The sequence below is a fragment of the Daucus carota genome, chromosome 1 (genome assembly GCF_001625215.2).
Source record: "Daucus carota subsp. sativus chromosome 1, DH1 v3.0, whole genome shotgun sequence".
NCBI lineage: Eukaryota > Viridiplantae > Streptophyta > Magnoliopsida > Apiales > Apiaceae > Daucus > Daucus carota.
Genome location: NC_030381.2, coordinates 12,275,372 through 12,301,829, shown reverse-complemented (window position 1 = coordinate 12,301,829; position 26,458 = coordinate 12,275,372). Strand labels below are relative to the sequence as shown.

Sequence of the window (26,458 nt, the reverse complement as noted above, 5' to 3'; positions counted from 1 at the left end):
CTGGGATGATACAGATAGTGATGAAGAGGAGCAGCTAGGGAATGTTGCTTTCATGGCTACTACTGGATCATCTTCACCTCCTCCTGCTGGAAGCTTTCAGGTAGATCCTACATGCCCTAAACTGTTTATGCAATTAGGACTTGAAAGAGATGATGCTATTAAAAGGATGAAAGCTGCTAATCTTAAAATTGATACTTTAGTCTTAGAAATTCATGCTTATAAAATGAATGAGATGAAAGTATTAAAACCTAAAATAGAACAATTGACTATGGACTTAGGATTACAATGTGCTAAAGTCAAAGTTCTAGAGAAAGGTGAGATTGCTTTAAGACTTCAGCTAGACGAAGAGAAAGTGAAATGTAAAGCCTTTAAGGATGCCTCCTTGATAGTCAATGAACTTAATGATAAACAAGAGATCAAGAGAACTGTTGGAATAGGCTTTGACTATAACAAATCTGTAGGTAAGGCTAGTAACATTACTCCTTTTAAGAAGAGTGCTGAAGAGAGAGGGATTCCTTTTGTTTTGAAAGATTCCCTTAAACCTTTGTTTAAAACCTCAGAAGCTGAACCTCTTTTAGAGACTCCTGTTGTCATTAGATATGAACTAAAACAGGAAGACCTTAAAATGAAAGAGAGTAATGAGATGAGAGATGAGATTCTGACATCACTGAAACCAATAAAAGTGAAAGGCAATGTTAGGTTGCCTAAAGCTGGTTTAGGTGTCAACTCTGAAAGAACTAAGTTCAACAAGCCTAATAACTTTGTGAATAGTAAGAACAGAAACAATAGATGCCATTCTACTGAGAATTTTAAAACTGTTAACAATAGTAGAGTAGAATCTGTTGATGTTCCTATTATTGTGACTGATACTCCTGTTGTTCCTGCTTTTGATGCATGTCATAAATTTTGTAGTGTTGATAATTGTATGACGTGTGGTTTCAATTTGATGTCTGCTTATTTTAAAAATTTGCATGCTAAAAATGAAAACACATCACCTAGACAACACACAAACAACAAGCATGCTAGATCAAAGACTGCTAGTCCTACTCATGTTAGGAAGGAGACTTATGTTCCAAAGCCTAAAACTAAGGTTTATAAGGCTGTTGTTAAGGAAGTAAGTTCAGTCAAGTCTGAACCAAGTATCAGTCCAAGAGGCTTTGTTGTATTACCTAATAGAAATCAGTTCTTTAAGACTGCCGGACCCAATCAAGTATGGGTCCCAAAGACTGTCTAATCAAGTTGTCTTTTGCAGGGTGCCAGTGGATTTGTTCGTGTTACCTGGGTGCTTGACAGTGGAGCTTCAATGCACATGACTGGCAATAAATCCCTGCTGGAGGACATAAGAGAAGGAGCTGGCCCTACAGTCAGTTTTGCTGATAATAGCAAAGGTCGTACTGTGGGATATGGCAAGTACAAAATTGGAAGGATCATCATAGAAGATATTGCAATAGTTGAAGGACTTCAACATAATCTCCTGAGTGTCAGTCAATTCTGTGACAAAGGTTATTATGTTCATTTTGAAAAAGAGATATGTATCATTAAACATATCAAGGATAAGCGTCCTTCACTATGTGGCATAAGGAAAGGCAATATATTCGTAGCTGATTTGTCTTCAGGACCAGGAAACGAAGTTCACTGTTTCTACGCCAAAGCGTCAGCTGAAGATAGTTGGTTATGGCATAAGAAGCTCTCACACCTCAACTTCAAAACCATGAACTCTCTAGTCAAGAGAGATCTAGTAAGAGGGTTGCCTTCCCTGGAATTCTCAACTGATGATCTTTGTGAAGCTTGTCAGAAAGGAAAAGCGAAGAGAGCATCTCACAAAGGCAAAACCATCAATACCATTACAGATCCACTTCATTTGTTGCATATGGATTTGTTTGGCCCTGTGAATGTTGCATCCATTGATGGAGGAAGATATGCCTTGGTTATTGTGGATGACTTCTCAAAATTTACTTGGGTTTACTTCCTGGCTTCTAAGGATGAAACTCCCCTGACAGTAATTGATCATATCAAGTTGGTTGAGTTGGAAAAAGGTGTTCCTGTAAAAGCTGTAAGATCAGACAATGGAACTGAGTTTAAAAATCAAACTCTAATCAACTTTTACTCTGAAAAGGGAATTAGAAGGCAGTATTCAGCACCAAGAACTCCTCAGCAGAATGGAGTCGTCGAAAGAAAGAATCGTACACTAATCGAAGCTGCAAGGACTATGATTGCTGAAGCAAAGCTTCCTCTGTACTTTTGGGCTGAAGCTGTGTCTACTGCCTGCTATACCCAGAATAGAACTTTGATCAACAAGGATCATATGAAAACTCCATTTCATTTGTATAACAACAAGAAACCTTATGTCAAACATCTTCATGTCTTTGGAGCCAAGTGTTTTGTTCTCAAGGATGGTGAAGAGAACTTGAACAAGTTTGAGCCAAAGGCTTCTGAAGCAATTTTTGTTGGTTATACAAATAATGCTTATAGAGTTTTTATAATTGATACTCTGTCAGTGAAAGTTAGTGTCAATGTTACATTTGATGACACTAAACTTCCAAGTATACAATCTGCTGATCCATCTGAGTCTCTGAAGTTTGACAACTATCCAGACTCTGATTCAGATGATGATATTCCACCTAAGGTTGCAACAGGAGATGACAACAATGATAATGATCCAGGCAATGGTGGAGGAAATGGCAATAATGCTGGAGATTCCACTGATGCCAGTGGTGGATCATCAAGTCAACCTGGCAACAACTCAGGGGGAGCTGATGGATCAACTAGTCACACATTTCAGCTTAATGATAATACTGCTGAATCATCAAGGACACAACTTCCAAGGGAAAGGATTTGGAGCAGAGATCATCCCTTTGATCTGATTATTGGTGATCCTGATGTTGGTGTAAGGACTAGAAGTGCTACGACAAATGAATGTCTATTCTCTGGGTTTCTATCTCAACTAGAACCAAAGAAAATAGAAGAAGCACTTGCTGATCCTGATTGGGTTCTTGCCATGCAAGAAGAACTCAATCAATTTGAGAGACAAGAAGTCTGGGCCCTGGTTCCAAGACCAAAAGGAAAATCTACAATTGGAGCTAGATGGGTCTTCCGTAACAAGTTAGATGGTGATGGCATTGTTGTGAGAAACAAAGCCAGACTGGTTGCAAAAGGTTATTCTCAGGAAGAAGGAATTGATTACGATGAAACCTATGCTCCAGTTGCTCGTCTTGAAGCCATCAGAATATTTCTTGCATTTGCTGCACACTCCAACTTCAAGGTATACCAAATGGATGTGAAAAGTGCATTTCTGAATGGAAAGCTAGAAGAAGAAGTATATCTGGAACAGCCCCCTGGCTTTGAAAATCCAGAGTTTGCTGATTTTGTATACTTTCTATTCAAAGCTGTCTATGGACTCAAGCAGTCACCAAGGACATGGTATGACACTCTCTCTGAGTTTTTAATTGAAAACAATTTTACTAGAGGTGTCATAGACAAAACTCTCTTTTACAAATTGCATGATAAGGATATGATATTTGTACAAATATATGTTGATGACATTATATTTATTGCATGATAAGGATATGATATTTGTACAAATATATGTTGATGACATTATATTTGGTTCTACTAACGATAACTTGTGCAAGAGATTTGCTAAGTTAATGCAGAGTAACTATGAGATGAGTATGATGGGTGAGCTGTCCTACTTCCTTGGTCTTCAAGTAAGCCAAAAGGATGATGGAATATTTATTTGCCAATCCAAGTATGTCAGAGATCTTCTTCGAAAGTTCAATCTAGAAGACTCTTCACCGGCAAAGACACCCATGGCCACTGCCACAAAGCTTGACCAGGATAAATCTGGTAAGAAAGTTGATATCACAAGCTATCGAGGTATGATTGGCTCTCTACTTTATCTTACTGCAAGTAGACCAGATATCATGTTTGCAACATGTTTGTGTGCTAGGTTCCAAGCTGATCCTAAGGAATCACATCTTATAGCCGTCAAAAGAATCTTTAGATATCTTAAGGGTACACCTGGTTTAGGTATTTGGTACCCTAAGAATACTGGTTTTGACTTAACCGGCTATACAGATTCTGATTATGCAGGATGCAGGATTGATAGGAAGAGTACGTCTGGAAGCTGTCAATTTCTAGGACGTCGGTTGGTTTCCTGGTATAGCAAGAAGCAGCACTCTGTGTCTACTTCTACTGCTGAAGCTGAGTATATAGCTGCTGGAAGCTGCTGTGCTCAGATCTTGTGGATCAAGAACCAACTGAATGATTATGGTGTTGTAGTAAACAAAATTCCCATATTTTGTGATAATACAAGTGCCATAGCCATTTCCAACAATCCGGTTCAACATTCAAGAACCAAGCACATTGATATCAGGTATCATTTCATTCGAGAACATGTCATGAATGGTACAGTGGTGTTACATTTTGTACCCACGACTGAGCAAATTGCTGACATCTTCACTAAACCACTGGATGAATCCACTTTCTCTAAGATGGTTTGTGAGTTAGGGATGTTAAATATGACATAGTTCTCTTGTATATATTTTTCATATGCATTATATGTTTTTATATATTTTTGTGAATTCTCTGTATAATTATATCTATATTATTAGATTTTATGTGATTTTATGTATATTATCTGATAAAATTCTGAGTAATTATGCATGTTTGTATTTTAGTCTGTAATTTTCTAAGTGCTCATACACTCCCCTGTATCATTCCCTAAGCATTTAGATAATTATTTGTAATTATTTTGTATTTTTCAAAATTAATTAAGCATAAATATTTGATTTTAAGTTAATTCATCTTTTTGAATTAGAGTTAAAGTCATAAGTATTTATATTTAATTAAAGTTGAAATTTACAAAAAATTTGTGTAATTAATAGTATTGTTCTTATTGTAGATTTTTGATTTTAATTGCAAAAAGTTTTATCTTTTAAATTAATCAAAAATCATATTATTATTATTATTATTTGTTTTTCTTTTAGACAATTATATTGTCTACTGATTGGCTCGGCAAAACAATCTCACATTGTCTTGCTGAACCGGTTTCTCAGTTTATTTCTATTAAATCAAACAAAAACTCGGCAAGACAATTATTTTGTCTTACCGAGCCTATCCCTTTATTCGCCTTTTTGTATCTGTAAGACAATTATAATTGTCTTACAGACACGTGACTTGTCTGCCTAGATAAATCTCGGCAAGACAATCTTACATTGTCTTACCGAGACTTAATTCACGTTTGTCTTGCTGGTTGTATATATTTGTCTCAAGACAATTCGAGCAAGACAATCTCGTTTGTCTTGCCCGTTGCCTTCATCTTCTCCATCACGCATATACACACAATACACACACTCTTTCGACCTCGTTTTTCAAGTTTTAGAGATAAAAACTTGCTCGGTTTCGTGTTTCAAGCCTTTGTTGCTTGCTGTGTTACTCGACTTTCGTTGAATCGTGTCGAAGCTCTGCCAAAATCAAACTGGGTTTGTGTGTTCTTGAGTAACTCGATCGTTTTGGTTGATTTGATTCTGGGTTTGATCGACTTACTGGACCATATATCTGTATTCGGCTGTTGAATCCGTAAATCGAAAGTATCCGTGGTTGATTTAGGGTTCTTGGAGTGATTTGGGGCTTTTCTAATTTAAGGGCTTGTTTGGCTTGTGTTAATTTGAATTTGAGGTGTTTAATCTTAAGGCTGCGTTTGGCTAATCTAAATTATCTGGGACGTAAGGCCGTGTTTGGAATTCTAGCTTGTGGAGTTTAATTGTTTAGTGCCATTTAAGTTAATTAACTTTTAATTCGATAATATTTTAATATTTCAAATTATTAATTAATTAATCATGTTTAATTATAAGTTGAAATTTGCGAGACATTTGAGAATTCACATTTAATTTGAAAAAATTCTCGCTTAATTCAATTTTTAATTATTAAAAAAATGGCCGGAGAATTCGTGGTTGCTGAGACTAACTACTGTGCCAGCCTTAATCCCGATGACTGTTCTGATAGATTCCGGACTTGGGTCAGATTTCTTTCGAGACAGAGTTTAGTCAGTACAGCACTGACTGCAGATATTCTAATTAAGCTGCAACCTCTTTTTGACTTCTACTCAAATGCTGTCAATTCTACAACTCTGGAGAATTACAAGATCATAGGGGATCTGCCTAATAGGAAACGTATTGTAATCACTGTCGATGATGTGAACCGGATCTTAGGTCTTCCAAGGGACAATTTTGAGCCAGATCCCTCAGAGGATGAACTGAGACAATTCTTTCAGGATATTCACTATCAAGGTCAGATCTTTCTCCCGAAGATGTCAAAGGGAAATCTGAAAGCTGAATGGGATGTGTTCTTTGACACCCTTGCCAAGGTGTTTGCTCCCACAAATAGAAAGAATTTTGGAAATATATCTTCAATGCTGCAGATCTTTGGATTCAGCATAGCTTACAACCGTCGAATCAATTTTGGGAAGATATTGCTGAGGGAGATTATCAGGAAGATGGGGTCTGTTTCACAGAGATCAATTCAGAAGAATGACAAAGTTGAATGCTTCTACCCCAGATTCCTGATGTTGTTTATGAATGATAAGATGAATGCTGATGATAGGCACATGTACATCGATTCTCCTGTTGTTCCTATTCAGAGGACATGTGCCAAGATCCAAACTAGGCTGGTCAACAAGAAAAAGCATGATAATGTACCACTGGTAGTGACTCCATTCATGCTCGAACAATTCAGTGTTCCTTTTCAGCCTGTACAAGTTCCAGAACCACTACAACAGCAACAATATCAATCACAACAACAACAAGCTCAACAACAAGAACAACCGCAACAACAATCACCTCCACGTATCAATCAACCACTTCAACTCCTCCAAGACTATCAATCATCCAGCCAATCCTCACATTACTCTCCCTACAACCCTCCTTACAATTCACCACAACAATCACCTCACCAATCTGATTACAATTCTCCTCACCAATCTCAACATCAATCCCCTCCACAATACAACTTCTTCCCAGACCAACAAGCCTCCATTCTTCCCTCTCAATCTGAACCAATACCTTCACCTACACATACACATACCATTCCTCAACCACAATCCACTTCTCAGCCACTGCCTGCTGATTCTGCTGTCAATCCAGAGCTACAGGACTTCAGGACAGATTTACAGGTAGCTCAGGTACTTTCTAATCTCACTGATACCTTTAATATTGATATTGCAGATTTTGATTGTGATATTGGATTTGATTTCCAGACTCCCAGCATTGAACCTGTCAACACCCAGGTTCATATCCAAGCTGATGTTTCCACTTCAACTACTGATTCTTCTTCAAACACTTCAAACAACACTACTTCTACACCAGTTGTTCGAAAGGTAGCCCGGAAACGGAGTGGGAGTGCAATTCTGAGAGAACCCGCAGCTCTGTCTCATAAGAAGCAAAGGGTGGCAGAACCGGAGACAACTGCAGCCACATCCATTTCCTCCCAAAAGGATTTGGACACTGACATGGTAAATATACAGTCTCTAGATTCATTCTCTCCACAGAATGCATTTATTGAAATTGGCCGTCCGACCGCGGTATCCTGTAAAGAGTCAAGCACACAACTAGCACTCACGCTAGTAAACAATGAACCTGTGTCTTTTGATTCTTCACTTAGAGAGAGCACAGAATTTCAAAACATGTTATATGAAAATCTTTCTGATCACTCTTTCTTTTTGGATCAGGATCTACTTGGCAACCTGCAAGTACATCCGCCTTCACAGGCATTCGGAGGACAATTTGTTTCTTCACCTCCTACAGTTCCATCTCAGGGAACTATGGTTGTATATACAGGTACTGGTGACGGTGTGACAAACACGAGTGAAATCAGGCAAACACCGAGCGAAACACATGCACGAGAGGATAGTGAAAAATCTTTGAGTGTTCGTGAGGTGAGTGCACACACCAACACAGATCTGCTACAGGAACAAATGGCTGCTCTGAGAGCTGAGATTGCAAGGTTAAATGCTGAGAATGCCAGATTCAAAAGTGGAGAGTTGGTGACTCTAAAAGAAAAGGCTGGTGATCCTTCTTTCTCTTCCCTCAAACAGGAATTAGATGCTCATGTCAAGGGTATTCACTCTAGGATGGACAAATTTGATACAACTCAGGAGCTCTGTTTGACGAAGCTTGACAACTTGGAGCAAACTTTGGCTCAAGTTGTTCAACACTTAAAGATCAATCCGTCAACATCTCAGTCTACTCCAGAGGATCCCTCAACTAAGGGGGAGAAGGATAAGGATGACAGCAATGCTGGTGGTGGTGGCAATGGTGGTGACAAGGGTGGTGATACTGATAGGGGTGATAAGGGTGGAGTAGGAGCAAGTGAAAAGGACTCTTCTGCAGCTAGCAAGTCTAAAGGCAAAATGCCTGAAACTGAGAACATCTTCACTAATCAGGATTATGACAACATTCCTGAGGATGTTGATGATGATGATGCATTTGACTCTGCTTATTTTGAAGCTGAGGAAGAAGGTCGTTTCGAGGAAGGCTTTCTTTTCAATGAAGATCAGTCTGTAGATCCTGAGCACATGGAAAAGGTCAAGATGTTCAAAGCTCAACATGAAGCTAGCAAAGCAAAGCTTCAGGAACTACAGAAACTGGTAGATGAAAAGAGGACAACTGATGAGTTGGTCAAGCTGGAGAAACAGAAATTGTGGGATGCTAAGTGCAAGGAAAAGAGAGAGGATATCTCCAGAAAAGTTGGTGAAAGCTGGGATATTGCAAGGCAAATCCTCTCTGGACCTCAAAGGGAACCTTTCAATGATGGTAAATTCAAATCCTTCATTTATGACCTGAGAGAGGCTAACCCTAATGAAGATATGTTTATGCGTGCTCTTGCTCTCGAGTTAGAATATATAACTATTGGTGTCAAGAATCTTCTCAATGAATGGGAGATCATTATTTCTACTCAGAGAAACGGAACATTCAGGGTTTCAATTGATTTATTCAAGTTTCTATCTCTAACTGAAATCTGGGTGATTCGTAACAAGATCAGACGCAGTTCAAATCTGAATGAACTCCTTCGTGACAAACTTATGGATTGTGCTATTCATAACAGTCCACAAGTTGTCAGAAAGCCTTACTGTGTCAAGTTCATTCACGAGAGAAAATTTGGAACCTTCTACCTGGACCACCAACATCTTCTTAAGTATGATGTGAGTCAGTTGGTTCTTGTATCTACAATTCTACGTACCAATGGCTTCGCTACTAAGGCCAAAGCTGATGCTGATACTGAGATTGTGAACTACTGCACAAGGAGAAATATTCAGCAATACTTCAGGAAGATGAAGTATATCAACCAATCTCAGCCAGCAGATTTCATCGAAGACCCTGTGGATATTGAGGTTCAATATTATCTCTCATTGGCTCGTGAAAGAAAGAAGCGTGGAGAATCCACTGCAGCTGAAGAGCCTACTCAGAATGAGCCTTCTACTCCAATCATTCACTGTTCCGATGCAGAGGAAGGAGAAGTCACTCGTTCTGAGTGAATAGATTGATTAGGATATTTTGTTAGATATGTTCAAGGAACATCCTTTTGTAATCTATTATGAATATGGTTTAATGTTCAATGCAAGCCATAAACTTTTGCTATTTACATTCCATTGTTTAAATCTTTGTCTTATCTGTTAGTTGAGTTATCCTCTAGGAAATTTGCATGTTATGTTAACAAACAAATAGGGGGAGATTGAAAGGCATATGTTCAGCCTATTTGTATTTAAAGAGGTACAACTCAATTCAGATAAGAAAGCTCAGTAAATAGCAAGTCAACGGAATCCGTACGAATAACGTCAAATGATTTATGGGAATTATATGTCAGATAAATTCCAGGATGCTGCTGCACACCACTGAAAGAAGTTCATTAATATGTTCAAGCCTCAGTGCACAAATAATCTTTTATGGCACGTCCAGGATTTCAGAAGACATAAAGTTTCTATACTTTATTTTATCAGAAGATTCCAGTTAATGAAGAAGTACTTACAAGACGAAGACTCGACGAACAAATCAAATTCTTAATGTTTATTTGACAAAGAATATTTGAGTTAACTAGATACAGATGAACCAGACAGTGCATCTGTGTATCAGTTATTCAAATTGAATATTTGAAGTCAAGCAGAGTTGGTGGTTCGTTCGTTCGACTGATCAAGACGGAGTTATTAATGTTTAAAGAAGACGGGAAGCAATTCTACTGAAGAATGGGTGATTTAATATTTAATAGATTATTATTTCACTTCTCAAATAATTAAATTAATTATGTAATTTATTTGTTAAATTAATTCAATCTCGAATTAATTTAATTTATGAATTTATATGATTAAATTAATTAAGTGGATAATTTTCTATTTAAATATAATCTACAAATTACAATCAATCATCCACTCAAGCTCAGCAAGACAATCAAAATTGTCTTACCGAATATTTCAGCTGTCAAGACAATCAAGATTGTCTGACCGAATGATTGTCTGGAAGACAATGGCTGTGGCTTCCAAGACAATCTAAGATTGTCTGACCGAATGGTTCTCAGCAAGACAATCAAGATTGTCTGCCCGAGAATGCTCTGCCAAGACAATCTTATATTGTCTGACCGAATGCAATCTGCCAAGACAATTAGGCATTGTCTGACCGAGATAAATTGTCTGCAAGACATTCTGTGACTTCCCAGACAATCAAAGATTGTCTGACCGAATGAAGATCAGCAAGACAATCTGAGATTGTCTGACCGAATGGAAATTGTCTGACCGAGCTCTGTATTGTCTTGCTAGCCTTAAAATTGTCTTTCTGCCATGCTTTTGGCTTGCTAGGCAATTGTAATTGTCTTGCCCTTGCTAGATTGTCTTTTCTACTTGCAATTGTCTTGTCTTTCAATTGTCTTACAAGTACAAATGCTTTGCCTATAAATATGGCATTGCATCCTTCATTTTTAGTGTTCATTCACTTTGTAATCAAAGCATTTGTAAAGCTTTCAAGTTGTTCGTAACTTGCTTGATCGTTATATCCACAGTTTTCTGTGCTTTGATAACCCGGTTGTTTTAATCACTAAATCTAGAATATACCCTGTCGAATTTATTCTACGAACTTTAGTGGACATTAAAACTGAACCATTTTAATTATATAACGACTTCAAACATTGTTATATTAATTAATTAAAATCTGATTAACAAATTATATTCAATCGGATTCACTTCCGCGACGATTTGGTACTGATTGTATTCAACCCCCCCCCCCCTTCTACAATCATATCTGGACCTAACAATATCCTCAACAACAGAAGGATGAGCTGTGGAGTTATGTTAAGGTAAACACATTATAATTAGTACTTAGAATTAAATTGTTTTTTTTGTACATGATACAACTGGAATCTACCTTGTTTAAAAACATCTGACCATACGTTTCAAATGTAAATGCCCCTAAATATTTTAATTTATTTATTCAGACAAAGTATATCATTCCCGAGGAAGGGAAAACATATACTTTGCGGACAATTAATGCTTTATGGAGGTTGCATAAGAGTCGGGTTAAGAAAGAGCATTATCTGAAATACGATAATGATGAAGAGAGGATCAAAAATAAGCCAAGTGTAGTTTGAGCTGAAGAATTCAGTGTCCGTCTCAAATATTGAGGGGATGAGGAAATTACGGTATATACATTGATAAATATTAAATAGTTGTGCTGCTTTCAAGGTTAAAATTTGATTTAAACTATTTCTTTTATACTCTTTGCACTTTATTAAATTTTCAGAGACGATCTAAGACTGCTGCAGAGAATCGTCAAAAGGTTGTGGACACCCACACTGCCGGGCTATTTATGTGGAAGGTTAACTTAGACTTTATAAGATTGGTACAATATTAAAGATGTGGATTAATTTAACTAGGTCTGATTTTAAAGTTTAATTTGTATTTAATAATCTCTGTTAAAACTGGTTTTTTAGTTTACTGATGTTTATTTATCATCTCCCTCCCCGAATTTTTTGTAGAAAAAAACTACTTCTGATGATGGTGATGAAGAGAGTGCTGCTGTTCAAGACGGTGCTGCTGTTCAAGGTGGTGATGTTGTTCAAGATGGTGCTTCTGCGGAAAACAACGATACTGCAGAAAGCAAGAAGACGCAAAAAGCACCAGTCCATGGACCAAACTGGCTTCTTGGCAGATCGGGAAAATCAAGGAGAACAATGAACAAGCCATTGCACGTTGGTCAGAGTTCTACTAGCAACAGTACTGCTGATGTTGCTGAAATGAAGAAGACGATAAGAGATGAACTTGTAGCTGAAATGCAGGAGGTGATTGACAAATAAGTTCATGAAAAATTGACAAAAGTGATGGGCAGATTGGGAGAATTTGATCCTGACCTCAGAGAGGTTGCTGTTGAAGATTTGTGTGCTAATGTTGATAAAGGCATGGACGAAGAGGCTCAAAATGATCAGTGATCATTATGGTTTATATTTACCATACTTTTGGTTGCATATTTTGGTTCCATATTCTGACTTTTGCGCGTACGTACGTACTAGAAATGGTTCATATTTTGACTTTTTGGTGTTAGTTCAATTTCGACTAAAGACTATATGTTTGGTTGGATATTTGACTTCCGGTGTTAGTCGTTTATGAACTAACTAGATGTTGGTTGTGTAGTATATATGACTTTTGATGGTTGTATGCTATATTAGTTTGGATATTGAAGTTGATCTTGCAGGGATGTTTGGACTTGTTCATTAGTATTTTAATTCTTAATGGTTGATTTTGGACGAATAGGTGGTATCACAATTTTCAAATAAAATGCTGCCAAAAAATTAAAAAATATATGTTACAATAGACTTTAAAGTGTTGCACATAAATGTTGCAATTCATTAACAAAAAAATATTAAAATGGGCATAAAATTTTCTTGAAAATGTTGCAAAAAATGCTAATTAAAAGAACCAAAAAGTGTTGCACACAAGTGTTGCATGGAAAACTAGTAGACACTGTAAAAAATCAAATAAAGTGTTGCAAAAACATGTTACAATAGGCTATTGCAATATTTAAAAAGTGTTACTCAAAGGGTTAAAAATGTTGCAATATGAGGCTATTGTAAGGCCTTTATTAAGAGTTGCAATACAAGTAAAAGTGTTACATTTGATGACCTGTTGCAACGGCCGCAAATGCAAGCCTGAATTTTTGGTCAAATGTTACAATAGACACTGTTGTAACACTTTTAGGCTATTACGCAACTTTTTTCCGGGTTTCCAATAGGCCAAATATGGCGTAGTGTACCACACAATGTTATTCTTCTAATTCAAAGTTAAAACATGATGGCTATAATAATATAAATAAATTAACACTTGAAATTTAATTAATACAAATATAGTCACAAGATTAACTAGATAGGCCTATACTTCATCTTTTAATATCAACAAGTATCTCTTCATACATCAATTCTCATGATCTAATTACTAATCTAAGGTTGTTTTTTTTTTGAAACAATTACTAATCTAAGGTTAATAGGTATTCATAAAGACCTTCTGTATCTTATATAACTCTTATTTATGAATTAACCATGCATCTTTATGTAGAATTAAAATTCACATATAGCATTAAACATCACCTTAGTCGACTATCCAAGGTGTTTAGGTACATTCCTTTCCTAACCACAAATTAATACAAAGTTTTAATCTTAGGCTATATTAATTAAGTTTAAACTTAATATTTCTCTTCCAAGTCCTCTTCAGTTACTAGTTCAATCTCAAAAGTGATTAATCTTTAGGAAGAAATACAAACAAATCAATATAAGTAAACAATAACCACAACAATAGAGAAATGAAGATACAACTCATATATAATCAAAAGAATCCATTAAAAGCCTATATACAATATTAATTCAACATCACACTACTAAGTACTAAACACAAGTATGAAGACATCAAATCCATTCTCCAATTAAAAAAGGTAAAGAAGAGAACGAAAACTCTATATATTGTCTTCTTCCGGTTGCTTTCTTCCTCCCCGCTCTCTTGCACGTAACTTCACAAGTGTCTCTCCAAGTGTCTATCACCTCTTGTGTGTAACTACAAGTCCTCGTATCTCCGATAACTGAATAACTGAATTATTTTTAATCTATATTATATTTTTAATATAATAATAATAATAATAATAATAATAATAATAATAATAATAATAATAATAATAATAATAATAATAATAATAATGATACAAAGGAATTTCCAAAATAGAATAGGAGTATAAAGCAGAAAATTCAGACTGTCTGCTTCTGGCCATTTTCTGGTCTAATTGGAATTTTAATAAATTCCGAAACCTTACTTGACTTAGAGGTTTTCTCCCAAGTTTTTCAATGATTGTTTATGGGCCCAAAACGAACTTGTAAAACTCCGGTTATGATCAAAACAATCAATACAACATAATTTATCTAAAAATCCTAATTTTGCTAAAATCACTTCAAATAATGCACTCTTTGCTCCATTCCTTCTATTAAGAATTTTTTATTTGCTACAATAAAACTTATAAATATATAAAATAAGATCCAATTTCATGCAAAATTAACTAAGAATATGAAGAAGAATATGATACTAAAGATCACACATTAGAGGTCGTTTTAGAGTTGGGGTGCTAAGCGCCCGTTTAGTTGATTTTATTATTGAGTCGACCGTGATTGGGACAAGAAGAAAAGTGATGAGTTCGCCGCAGAGATGAGGAAGAAAAGTGAAAGTCACCAAAAAGACAAGACGAGAAAGAAAAATGAAGATTGTTAGAAAGGACGAGAGAAGTTGTCGAAGAAGGATAAGAAAGTGAGGAGGAAGGTCTACAAAAAAAGGGGTCGGGAGAGGGAAAGATAGGGGTTGAGGCTGAAATTGGTCAAAATAAGGTGATAGTGACATTGACAGAATTGATGGTGATAATGAAGGGGATATTGATAATGGGATCCGAGAAAAATGTGATGGAATAACGACGTCTAGTTATTTGGGAAGTGGGAGACGGGCCAGTGGTTGGAGTGTGAACAGTGGGTTGTGATAGTAAGGATTAGAAATTGGTCAAAATAAGGTGATCATAGTGACATCGACAGGATTGATGATGATCGTGGAGGGGGCAATGGGATTCGTGATGGAGTTACGACGCTCTGATGGAGTTACGACGCTGAATATTTAAGAAGTGGGAGACGAATCGCTGGTTGGAGTATGAATAGATAGTAAGAAGTAGAAATACTAAATAACTCCGATAATCACTGATTTCTAATTTTATAACGTATGTTTTCATTTGATCATTTATATAGAAATATACAAATTTTAAAAATCGGTAACTGAGTTTAAATATTTTAAGTTGGGTTGATCATTGATAAATATACCTACTTAAAACTTTTTCTTGGTTAAAATACCTACTTGGAATGCGCCCCTTCTACTTTCGCGCTTCTCTTTTTCTTGTCCTGTTTTTGTAAATGAGTGGAAGTACTTTAAGAAGTTGAGAATGCTAGCTTCTCTCACACAATTTCTACTTATTTTCCAAACACTATATTAACTTATTTATTTCTCATTTCTAATTCATTTCTTTACTTCAAGTAAGAAGTCATTTTTTTTAACCTTGACCAAATGGCTCTAATATAACTTCCGCAAATAATCAATAACACCGGCTGATTAAATACAATTATCAGCATATTAGTTACTCCATAGTTCATACTGTTTACTGGCAGTGATGTTTCTTATAGGAATATCAGTCACTAAAACAAACAGGGGCTTTTACGACGGATTACTTACGACGGTTTTTGTTTCGCGCAGAACTTACGACGGAAAAGCTATGTCCGTCGTAAGATATGGTCATTTTTTGGCGCAGCCAATTAAATTCTTCCCGCGTTTAGTTCCGTCGTAAATATTCCGTCGCAAGTTAAATTTTTCAGAGAGACATGTATTTTCGGAATGAAAAATAAATGAAAAATAAAATGTTTTGAATTCCGTCGTAAGTATTCCGTCATAAGTTAAATTATATAGATAAATGTATGCATTTCAGAATGGGAAAAAAAGGAAAATAAAATGCTTTTATTTCCGTCGTAAATATTCCGTCGCAAGTTCAATTTTTCAGAGAAATATATGTATTTCCGGAATGAAAAATAAATGAAAAATAAAATGTTTTGAATTCCGCCGTAAGTTAAATAATATGGATACATGTATGCATTTCAGAACGGGAAAAAAAGGGAAATAAAATGTTTTTATTTTCGTCGTAAGTATTCCGTCGCAAGTTCAATTTTTCAGAGAAATATATCTATTTCCGGAACGGGAAAAAATGAAAATAATATGTTTTTGAATTCCGTCGTAAGTATTCCGTCGTAAGTTCACCTACCAACTTTAATTGACACCTTCCTGCATTTATGATGAGCGGTAAAATAATATATCTTTTAAATGAACTTATGACGGAAGTTGGCATTCCGTCGTAAGTTGGTTGAACTAATGCAACCAGCATACTGCTTCTCTCATTTTCTGCTTCTAACTCTAGGAAAAAAAATATGTGCTCACAAAAATCATAACAAAAATCAGATCATCACTTGCATCAATCATCAATGTAAGTATGTATTTATATCTTCTCTATTTTAATTATGTAATTATCATCATCTATATTTTAGTTAAATTGATATAATTGCTCAATTTTTTATATGAATGTTTGTGTCCATATTTAAAATTGTAATTTTATTATTTATTTTTTGTAGATGTCTAATGATCGTAGTTGGATTACTCGACGTATGAAACCCGGTGGTTATGGTTTTACAGATGAATATAATGAGGGGGTTAAATATTTTTTGGCATTTGCGCGAAGTAATTCAAGAACACCAAATGATCCGAATCTTTTAATCAATTGTCCTTGCAATATATGTAGGAATCAATTATTCCAGCTCATTCCCGATGTTGAGTTTCATTTAATTGCAACCGGTTTTTTAGAAAGTTATACTAATTGGAACTATCATGGAGAAGCTAGTGGTTCAAGAAATGAAAAAATGGATGATCGTGAAGATGTATATGATGAATATGAAATGTTTATCGATGCATTTGGTAAGGAGGCTTTTGATGAAGAAAAAAGTAACCACGAAGACCCGAATGAGCAAGCATCCAATTTCTTAAAAAATGTGAATATAGTCGGTGAGCCAATATACCCGGGAAATGTCAAATACTCTCAATTGAAGTTTGTTACGAAGTTACTGCATTGGAAGAATCGCAACAAATGTAGTGACAAAGCCTTTGATGAGCTTCTCCTTTTACTTGGAGATGTGTTTCCAGATCAACATAAGCTTCCATTCAATTATTATGTTGTCAAGAAGATGGTTAAGAAGCTGAGTTTGGGATATCAAAAAATACATGCATGCGAGAATGATTGTATGTTATTCTACGGTGATGATAAAGATCTACAACATTGCAAGTATTGTAAATTAAACCGATACAAAGTTGCAACAAATGCTGGGAATAACACCATTCCGAGAAAGGTCTTGAGACATTTCAAGATTACTCCTCGGTTGCAGCGTTTGTACATGTCTACTCGCACGGCTATGCATATGAAGTATCACAAGAACAGAATTGTGACTGATGGGGTTCTTACTCATCCTGCAGATGGGGAAGAATGGAAGGACTTTGATAGGAACTATCCTGAATTTTTAGCTGAAATTCGTAATGTGAGACTTGGCCTTGCAACTGATGGATTTCCCCCGTACAGCAATGCTACCTCTACAGTATACTCGGTATGGCCAGTTGTACTACTTGTGTACACCCTTCCACACACTATGTGTACAAAGGATCCATTCATGTTCATGACATTGCTAGTACCCGGACCAAATGATCCGGCAAGAATCTAAATATTTATCTCAGACCTCTGATTGATGAGTTGATCGATCTATGGAATGTTGGTGTGCACACATATGATGCTTCTACAGAGACAAATTTTATGATGCGAGCAGCCTTGCTATGGACTATAAGTGACTTTCCTGGGTTGGGAATGGTTAGTGGATGGTCAACTCATGGAAAAATGGCTTGCCATGTGTGTATGGGTGAAGTCAAAGCTAAACAATTGCCGCATAGTAGGAAGTCTAGTTTTTATGGGTTGCATAAGGGGTTCTTGGATAAACGTCGAAAAAATCGAAAGAAAGGTTGCACTATTCGCAACAAAATTGCTAGTATAACTTTCCCATAACCTGGGAAACCACACGCCAAAGAAAGGGCAACAGGATTTGGGGATTGGCACAACTGGACACATGTACCTAGCTTCTTTGACTTACCATCACTACTAGAAAAAGTGGAATAGACATCGCACTTTTAACATCAGTTAGAGTTGCCACTGATGTTAAAAATACTTTTAACATCATTTTAACTTAAACTGATGTGTTAAAGTACTTTAGACATCAGTTATTTATGCAACTGATGTGTAAGGTACGTGTTTAAAAAAAGTTTCACCATTCCCTCCCCCATTTCCCCCCTTATCAAAAATTTCCCTCACTTATAAAATTTCAACTTCCCTCCCTTAAACAAATTTCATCTCCCTCCAATATTCATAACACAAATCTTTAAAATACAATAATTAAAATACACAAATCATATATATTATAATTTTGAAATATTACAAATAAATATTAAAAATTACAATTAGTCAACTAAATTAAAATATTAAAAATCCTTAAAATACACAAATCATATATATATATATATATATATATATATATATATATAACTTAATATATTAAAAATAAATATTAAAAATTATAATTATTCAATTAAAATATAAAACTAATTAAAACTACCCACAAACACATAAACTAACATATAATCACCCAACACCTTACAACCCTAACACATTACAAATATAAAACATAACTACATAAATAATAATACCTTAAAAGATAAAACATACATATCATTCACAAACTCTATCAAACTCATTTTAAAACAAAAATGTCTCAGGCAGAGAGGAGAGCTCAGGAACCCTAAAAATCAAGCCCGACATTAATCCACCGGCGTTCTTCAGCCTGCTATGTTCATCGTTCCTTTTGCTGGCTTCCAGCCTCTAGGTAACCCCCTCTCTCTCGCCCCATCCCCTTTTGCTCTCTTGTTATGGATTTGTATTAACTTTTTGGATGTATTATAGATATCTATGGAAGAACGAGCATCATTTGATGTGTACAGGCGAGATCTGCACTGCTGCCGAGAGATTGTTATGAGAAAGCGGTAATTATCTCTTTCCCTTAATCTCACATCATATTGTGTTTATTTTTTATCTATAAGGAACATATTTTTGCCGTAATTTGTTTTTATGGTTATATATTAGCTTGCACCTTCAATTTTTTGAAATGTTGGTATGCCTGTTATGGGTATGTGCTCGAATTTCTAATTGGGGGCTTGGATGTGCTTTTATTAGTTAATTTAATTGGTTTTGTTTTGGACTTTGTGGTTTCAGCTTATAAATGGTTGTGTGAATTTAGAACATGTATATTTGCGGTGAGTTTAAGGTCATAATCAAGTCTGGAATCAAAAAGATCAAGTATAGAGATGTTAGGTGGGAATAAATTGTGATGCAATGCATACCTTCTGTTTATTTTTTGGTTGGTGTAGGTGTATCTAACAATCCTCCCTTTCTAAGGCTGAAACAGAGAAAACCACCAGCCTATCTTAATGCCTGTAGAATAATAAATATGAATTTATTATGTCAATTGTTTGTGCAACTTTGCAAATCGGTGCTGCTTCTCGGTATCTTTATTTGTAGGAAACAAGATTTCCACAGCTTTGAACTTTAAGTGCAGAGCAGATAACAAAGTTGAAGCACGCTTAGAGGTGAACTTTAAGTGCTGAGTTAATATACATTTATCAATAATATAGTAAGCACGCTTAGAGGTGATACTGATATTTAATAATATTAAAAAGTGTTTATCTGTTTAAAGCCAACACTGTAGCATATTCATTTCCTATCCGCTAGTTTTACAAGCATTTTACAAGCGATTTCCATTCCCTATTCCTTGTAATAATTTAGAACGAGTTCATCACTATTGTACTCAGAGTTTGTTTTTGATATGATATCTGGCTTTGTCCTCTTACAGTGAGAATGCTAGTTTGCTAGCATTGACACGAGCAGGCAACCGAAGGGTTATACAGCTGGATTCATGATATTTCTTTCGATACAGAGTAATGTACTCACCATTGTAATGCATTAAACAAATTTGGCATCGGCCTTTTCCCTACTTGCAAACAGATTCAACTTGATATTGGATTTGATGGATGTGTAGTAGGTGAGATTGGAATTTGATGGATGTACAGAGTACAACTGGTTTATATATGAATTAATAAGATTTAGTTGTTGATTTGGTTGTTTTCTTGGCTTGGTATTTGTGGCGTATAAAAATGATGTTAATTCAATGTTATTACATCAGTTTATGAGTAGAGAAATGATGTTAATCAAATGTTATAACATCAGTTTCTTTAAAGTTGAAATGATGTTAAAGGCTATAGACATCAGCTATTAGCTGATGTAAGCAAAAAATTCAAGCGATGTCTTTGTCGGCGATGTTAAAGGCACTAAGCTTTAACATCAGTTATTAACTGATGTAAATGAGTACAATAGAAATCATCCAAGCTTAGGGAACCGATGTCAAAGAGTATAATATACATCATTTGGGTGTACAAAACCGATGTTAAATCCGACAATAGACATCAGTTATTAACTGATGTTAAAAATAGGTACCTTTAACATCGCCCACAGTAACATCAGTTACAATTTTCTGGGACATCAGTTTTTAACTGATGTGTATTAGAAAATTTGTAGTAGTGCATATTGGGATTCGTTGCGTTTGCGCCACTGCATTGATGTCATGCACACAGAAAAAAATGTTTTTGACAACATTTTTCATACTATTCTTGATAGTGTCAAAACTAAGGATACCATAAGATCAAGAAAGGATTTGGAAGCATTGGGCATCATGCAAGAATTATGGCTCAATGGTACACGAAAGCCTAAAGCTAGATACAACCTAACCCGTGATCAGTTGAAATTGCTATGTAATTGGGTACATAAAGTGAAACTCCCAGATGGTTGTTCATCAAACTTAAAGAGGTGTTGTAAAAGATCTCTGTTAAAATTTCAAGGCATGAAGTCGCATGATTGTCATGTATTTATGCAGAAGTTGTTGCCTTCTGCTTTCCGTGAACTTCTTCCGGATGATGTGCAGAAAGTACTTTGTGACCTATCAAATTTTTTTAAAGACTTGTGCTCAACTACACTTTTTGCATCAGATTTGAAACAAATGGAAAGAAACATAGCCGGGATTGTTTGTACTTTGGAGACTATATTCCCTCCAGCTCTTTTTGATCCAATGGAGCATCTTCTTGTTCATCTGCCGGAGGAGTGCATACTAGGTGGCCCTGTCCCAGAAAGATGGATGTATCATGTTGAAAGACTATAAGGCAGAATGAAACATAAAGTAGGGAACAAGGCACACGTTGAAGGATCCATTGCAGAAAAGTACGTATATGAGGACTTAACACATTTCTGTTCCATGTACTTTGAGTCTGAAGTTGAGACTGTGCACAACATGCTAGGTCGTAATATGGTTGATGATCGTTCACGAGATCCAGGAAAATTGGTGGAGTTCACATATCCGGTAGAGCCGTTAGGAGCATATACTGGTTATCATTTAGATCCAAATTTCTTGAGCATTGTAACACATTACATCCTCACTAACATGCAAGAAGTGTCACCTTATATTATGTAAGCATCCAAACCTATTTATTTCTAATTAGCATCATTTATATTTGTTTACCAACATATATTGTTCACTTTTCAGTATGTTCGAAGAAGAGGTTCGCAGTAAGAGTCAACACTTATTGAGTGATACTCAGATGGATACAATGATGAAGGATAACTTTGCCTTGTGGCTTCAAAACAAGGTATTTTACTATAGCTTAAATAAATTTCTAATTTTTTTGTTAATATCTGTATCAGAATCCATTTGACGAGAAATTTTCATTTCAGGTTCATGACAACAACGAACAATTACAATCTTTGTTAAGAGGTCCAGCTTTATATGTGATTTCTTATAAGAGATGTAGGGTGAATGGGTATTCATTCAACCTAGGAAAATCAAGCTCAGGGATACTTGTCAAGGGAAGTTGTTATGGTGATAGTGGAAGCAATTACTATGGGAGTTTGCAGGAAATTCTAAAAGTAACATATGGTGGGGGAAATCAAGTGTTTTTAATGAAATGTCACTGGTATGATCATATTAGGGGCGTAAAAAAGACAAAAATGGAGTGCTCTTAATTGATCTGAGTTCAAAACTGCAAGGAGATGATGTTTATATTCTAGCCAGTCAAGCCACTCAGGTGTACTACGCTCCTAGTGTAAAGAATCCAAATAGCAATATCCACACGATTATCACATGTAGACCTCAAGTATTAAGTGGAAGATCTATTGATGCTAACATAGAACCCCTTCAGGAAGAAATCTCCAATACCACGGCCATAGACTTTTCATCAAGGTCTTTATTTGTAGACTTCTCACTTTATAACATGGAAGAAGAACAAAACAATGTGGAAAGTGAAGAAGATGAAGAAATTGAGGAGGAGGAGGAAGAAGAAGAAGAAGAAGAAGAAGAAGAAGATGGTTATGATAGCATTGAAGTAGAAAGTGAAGAAGAGTAATTTCATAATTTAATTGAATTAAATTGCGTTTTTTAGCTACTTTGATTAGAGTTTTTTCACGATTTTGATATTATAGCCGATTTCATGATTCGATAATGTTACCAATGTTCAATGTGATGTGTTGGTGCAAAGAAATTGCATGATTTTATCAATCTATGTGATTTCATAATTTAATTGAATTAAATTGCATTTTTAGCTACTTTGATTAGAGTTTTTTCACGATTTTGATGTTATAGCCGATTTCATGATTCGACGATGTTACTAATGTTCAATGTGATGTGTTTGTGCAAAGAAATTGCATCATATTATTAATCTATGTGATTTCATAATTTAATTGAATTAAATTGCGTTTTTTAGCTACTTTGATTATAGTTTTTTCACGATTTTGATGTTATAGCCGATTTCATGATTCGGCGATGTTACTAATGTTCAATGTGATGTGTTTGTGCAAAGAAATTGCATGATTTTGTCAATCTATGTGATTTCATAATTTAATTGAATTAAATTGCATTTTTAGCTACTTTGATTAGAGTTTTTTCACGATTTTGATGTTATAGCCGATTTCATGATTCGACGATGTTACCAATGTTCAATATGATGTGTTGGTGCAAAGAAATTGCATGATTTTGTCAATCTATGTGATTTCATAATTTAATTGAATTAAATTGCATTTTTAGCTACTTTGATTAGAGTTTTTTCACGATTTTGATGTTATAGCCGATTTCATGATTCGACGATGTTACCAATGTTCAATGTGATGTGTTGGTGCAAAGAAATTGCAAAATTTTGTCAATCTATGTGATTTCATAATTTAATTGAATTAAATTGCATTTTTAGCTACTTTGATTAGACTTTTTTCATGATTTTGATGTTATAGCCGTTTTCATGATTCGACGATGTTACCAATGTTCAATGTGATGTGTTGGTGCAAAGAAATTGCATGATTTTGTCAATCTATGTGATTTCATAATTTAATTGAATTAAATTGCATTTTTAGCTACTTTGATTAGAGTTTTTTCACGATTTTGATGTTATAGCCGATTTCATGATTCGGCGATGTTACCAATGTTCAATGTGATGTGTTGGTGCAAAGAAATTGCATGATTTTGTCAATCTATGTGATTTCATAATTTAATTGAATTAAATTGCATATTTAGCTACTTTGATTAGAGTTTTTTCACGATTTTGATGTTATAGCCGATTTCATGATTCAACGATGTTACCAATGTTCAATGTGATGTGTTGGTGCAAAGAAATTGCATGATTTTATCAATCTATGTGATTTCATAATTTAATCGAATTACTCGATTATTTACTAATTTAATTGAATTAAGATTATTTATGGTTCCATTGATATGATTGTACAAATTTGTTTCATATATTTAATGATATTATTTTGGATATTTAATGTTGTTGGTTTGGCTCTTATTCATGATTTGAGTTGGATGTTATGGTCGGGTACTGCAGGCTGGTTATTTTGCTGGTTTTTCTGGGTAACTTACGACAGCACATTCAAATTCCGTCGTAAGTCTGGTAAACTTACGACAGTACATTCATCGGTGGTCGTAAGTCTGGGAACTTACGACAGTTCATTCATCGTTCGTCGTAAGTCTGGGAAACTTACAACGATATATTCTACATCCGTCGTAAATTAAAAATTGAATTTTTATTTAAATTGTCAACATAACACAAACATATTTATGTATTGATCTTGTTTTAACCTTAATCTTGTTATTTAACTTTTATTGTACATATTGAATATAGGTACTAGATCGTGCAATATGATTTGGGAGTAATGAGATCAGATCAGAACCAGCTAGATAACATGATGGGAATTCAACCCGCCCACTATAATTATAATTAAGTCATGCAATTTTTTATACACATTTTTATTGCATATATCATATACAATAATTGTATAATAACTTTAATAAACATTGTGTAAGCATGATTCTTAGAACTTCTAATAACTAATCACCATAATTCTTATTATATACGGCCCGTTCAACATGATTTAATAATAATAATAATAAGTCAAAGTTCAAAATATGAATTTGGGCGAGAGGCTCGTATTTTAAACATTCTTGATTTCTATTTGTTTATCCATAAATAAAACTGAATTAACTATCCATTTCCCGAGATTATGTATATATAATTTAGAATATTATATATTAATAATATTTTTATCACTGGTTCAAATTTAGATTACAAAATAATTGTGCAGGTGTGATATATTAAAATAATTTCTTCATAATAAATTTAAATATAATTATATAATATTATTTAAATTTAATGATTTTAAATAGTCATATTTAATTCTTATTTATTTATGTACCAATAAAATTGAATTAACTATATGTAATATTTGAGTAAAAAATGTTAATATGACGTGCTTATCCGATATTATGCATATTTAACATAAAATATCATATATTTATGTTATTTATATATTATCAATTATTTAAAATTTAACCAAATATACATTAAATCTAATATTAAAATATGTAATTCATCCACACGTGGCTACTTCTTTTTTCACCCAGTTGGCGCTAAGTTAAAGAAGGTGAAAAGTTGAATCCCCCTCCAATAATTCATTAAAGGGGACGACGCCGTTTAATCACTACAGGCAGTAAAACCCTAACTTTACTCGCCCTTTTCACTTTTATTACAAGCTGCTCAAACCTCTCATCTCTGTTGCGCTCTACATTTTCACAAACTAATCAAAGCGATTTCCACGCAGATCAACGCAATCAATATGATTATCTCTTTGATACTATATAGTCATTACAAGGTATATTTCGATTCTCTCTTTGATACTACTCTTTTATACATGCATGTATATTTCTCATCAATCTGTCGTATATTGTTGATTTCAAGTTTTATGTATCAAAATCTATCTTTATGTTTGTGGGTATTTGTCACTGCGTATCGAAATCATATGGGTTCACTGGGTATATAAAAATCATATATTTGTGGGTATATATATGTTTGTGGGTATATGATTCTGTGCTTAATCAGTTTCAAAATCATATGTATTCACTGGTTTTAGTTAGCATGGTTGGCTTTCTTATTCCCCTAATTGTATTAAAGTTTGTAATCCAAAAATGGTATGAAAATCTATACGTAAATTTTACAAAAACCTGTGCACATGCTTGGTATATTATGATTATAGTTTTGAAAGTTTATTGATCAATGAAACTTGTTTTTATGATTTCAGTGTTGTGGGTATGATGGCCGGAAGGAGAGTTGTGGGTGGTAGGGGAGGTTCTGCGGGTGGCCGAGGGAGGGGGCGTGGGGGTTCTGATGGAGGGCGTGGAGAGCCTAACAGGAGTGGTGGTCGAGGAAGTGGGAAGGGGGATTCTGGTGGTGGGCATGGAGATGCTGAAGATAGTACTGACTGGGAAAGTGGCGCGGAAGGGAGTTCTGATGGTGAACATGCAGACGCCGATGGTAGTGCTGGTCATGGCAATAAAGGTGGAGGCTCGGGGGCTTCTCGGGGTGGCCGGGGAGAAACAGATGTTTCTCAAGGTCAAGGAAATGGAAGGTGTTAGGTCCTGGAACGATTGTAGAAGGGGGGTTGAATACAATCGTCACTAAAAATAATCGCGGCGGAATAAATCTGATTGGAATGTAACTTGTTAATCAGATTAAGATTAATTAATATAACAATGTTTTAAGTCGTTATATAATTAATATGGTTCGTTTTAATGTCCACTAGTTCGTAGAATAAATTTGACAGAGAGTATTCTAACTCAGCGGAACAAAACAACCGAATGATCA

At 35.1% G+C, this 26,458-nt stretch overlaps 1 protein-coding gene across 1 annotated transcript; it reads left to right on the top strand.

Moving 5' to 3' along the window:
• Positions 1 to 21,447: 21,447 nt before the first annotated feature.
• Positions 21,448 to 26,229, top strand: LOC108203889 (uncharacterized). The gene is made up of 5 exons (XM_064091643.1): positions 21,448 to 21,746; positions 21,823 to 21,925; positions 22,011 to 22,202; positions 22,265 to 22,674; positions 25,896 to 26,229. Exons 1-5 carry the CDS (start codon positions 21,448 to 21,450, stop codon positions 26,227 to 26,229), a joined length of 1,338 nt encoding a protein of 445 aa, XP_063947713.1.
• The last annotated feature ends 229 nt before the right edge of the window (positions 26,230 to 26,458 follow it).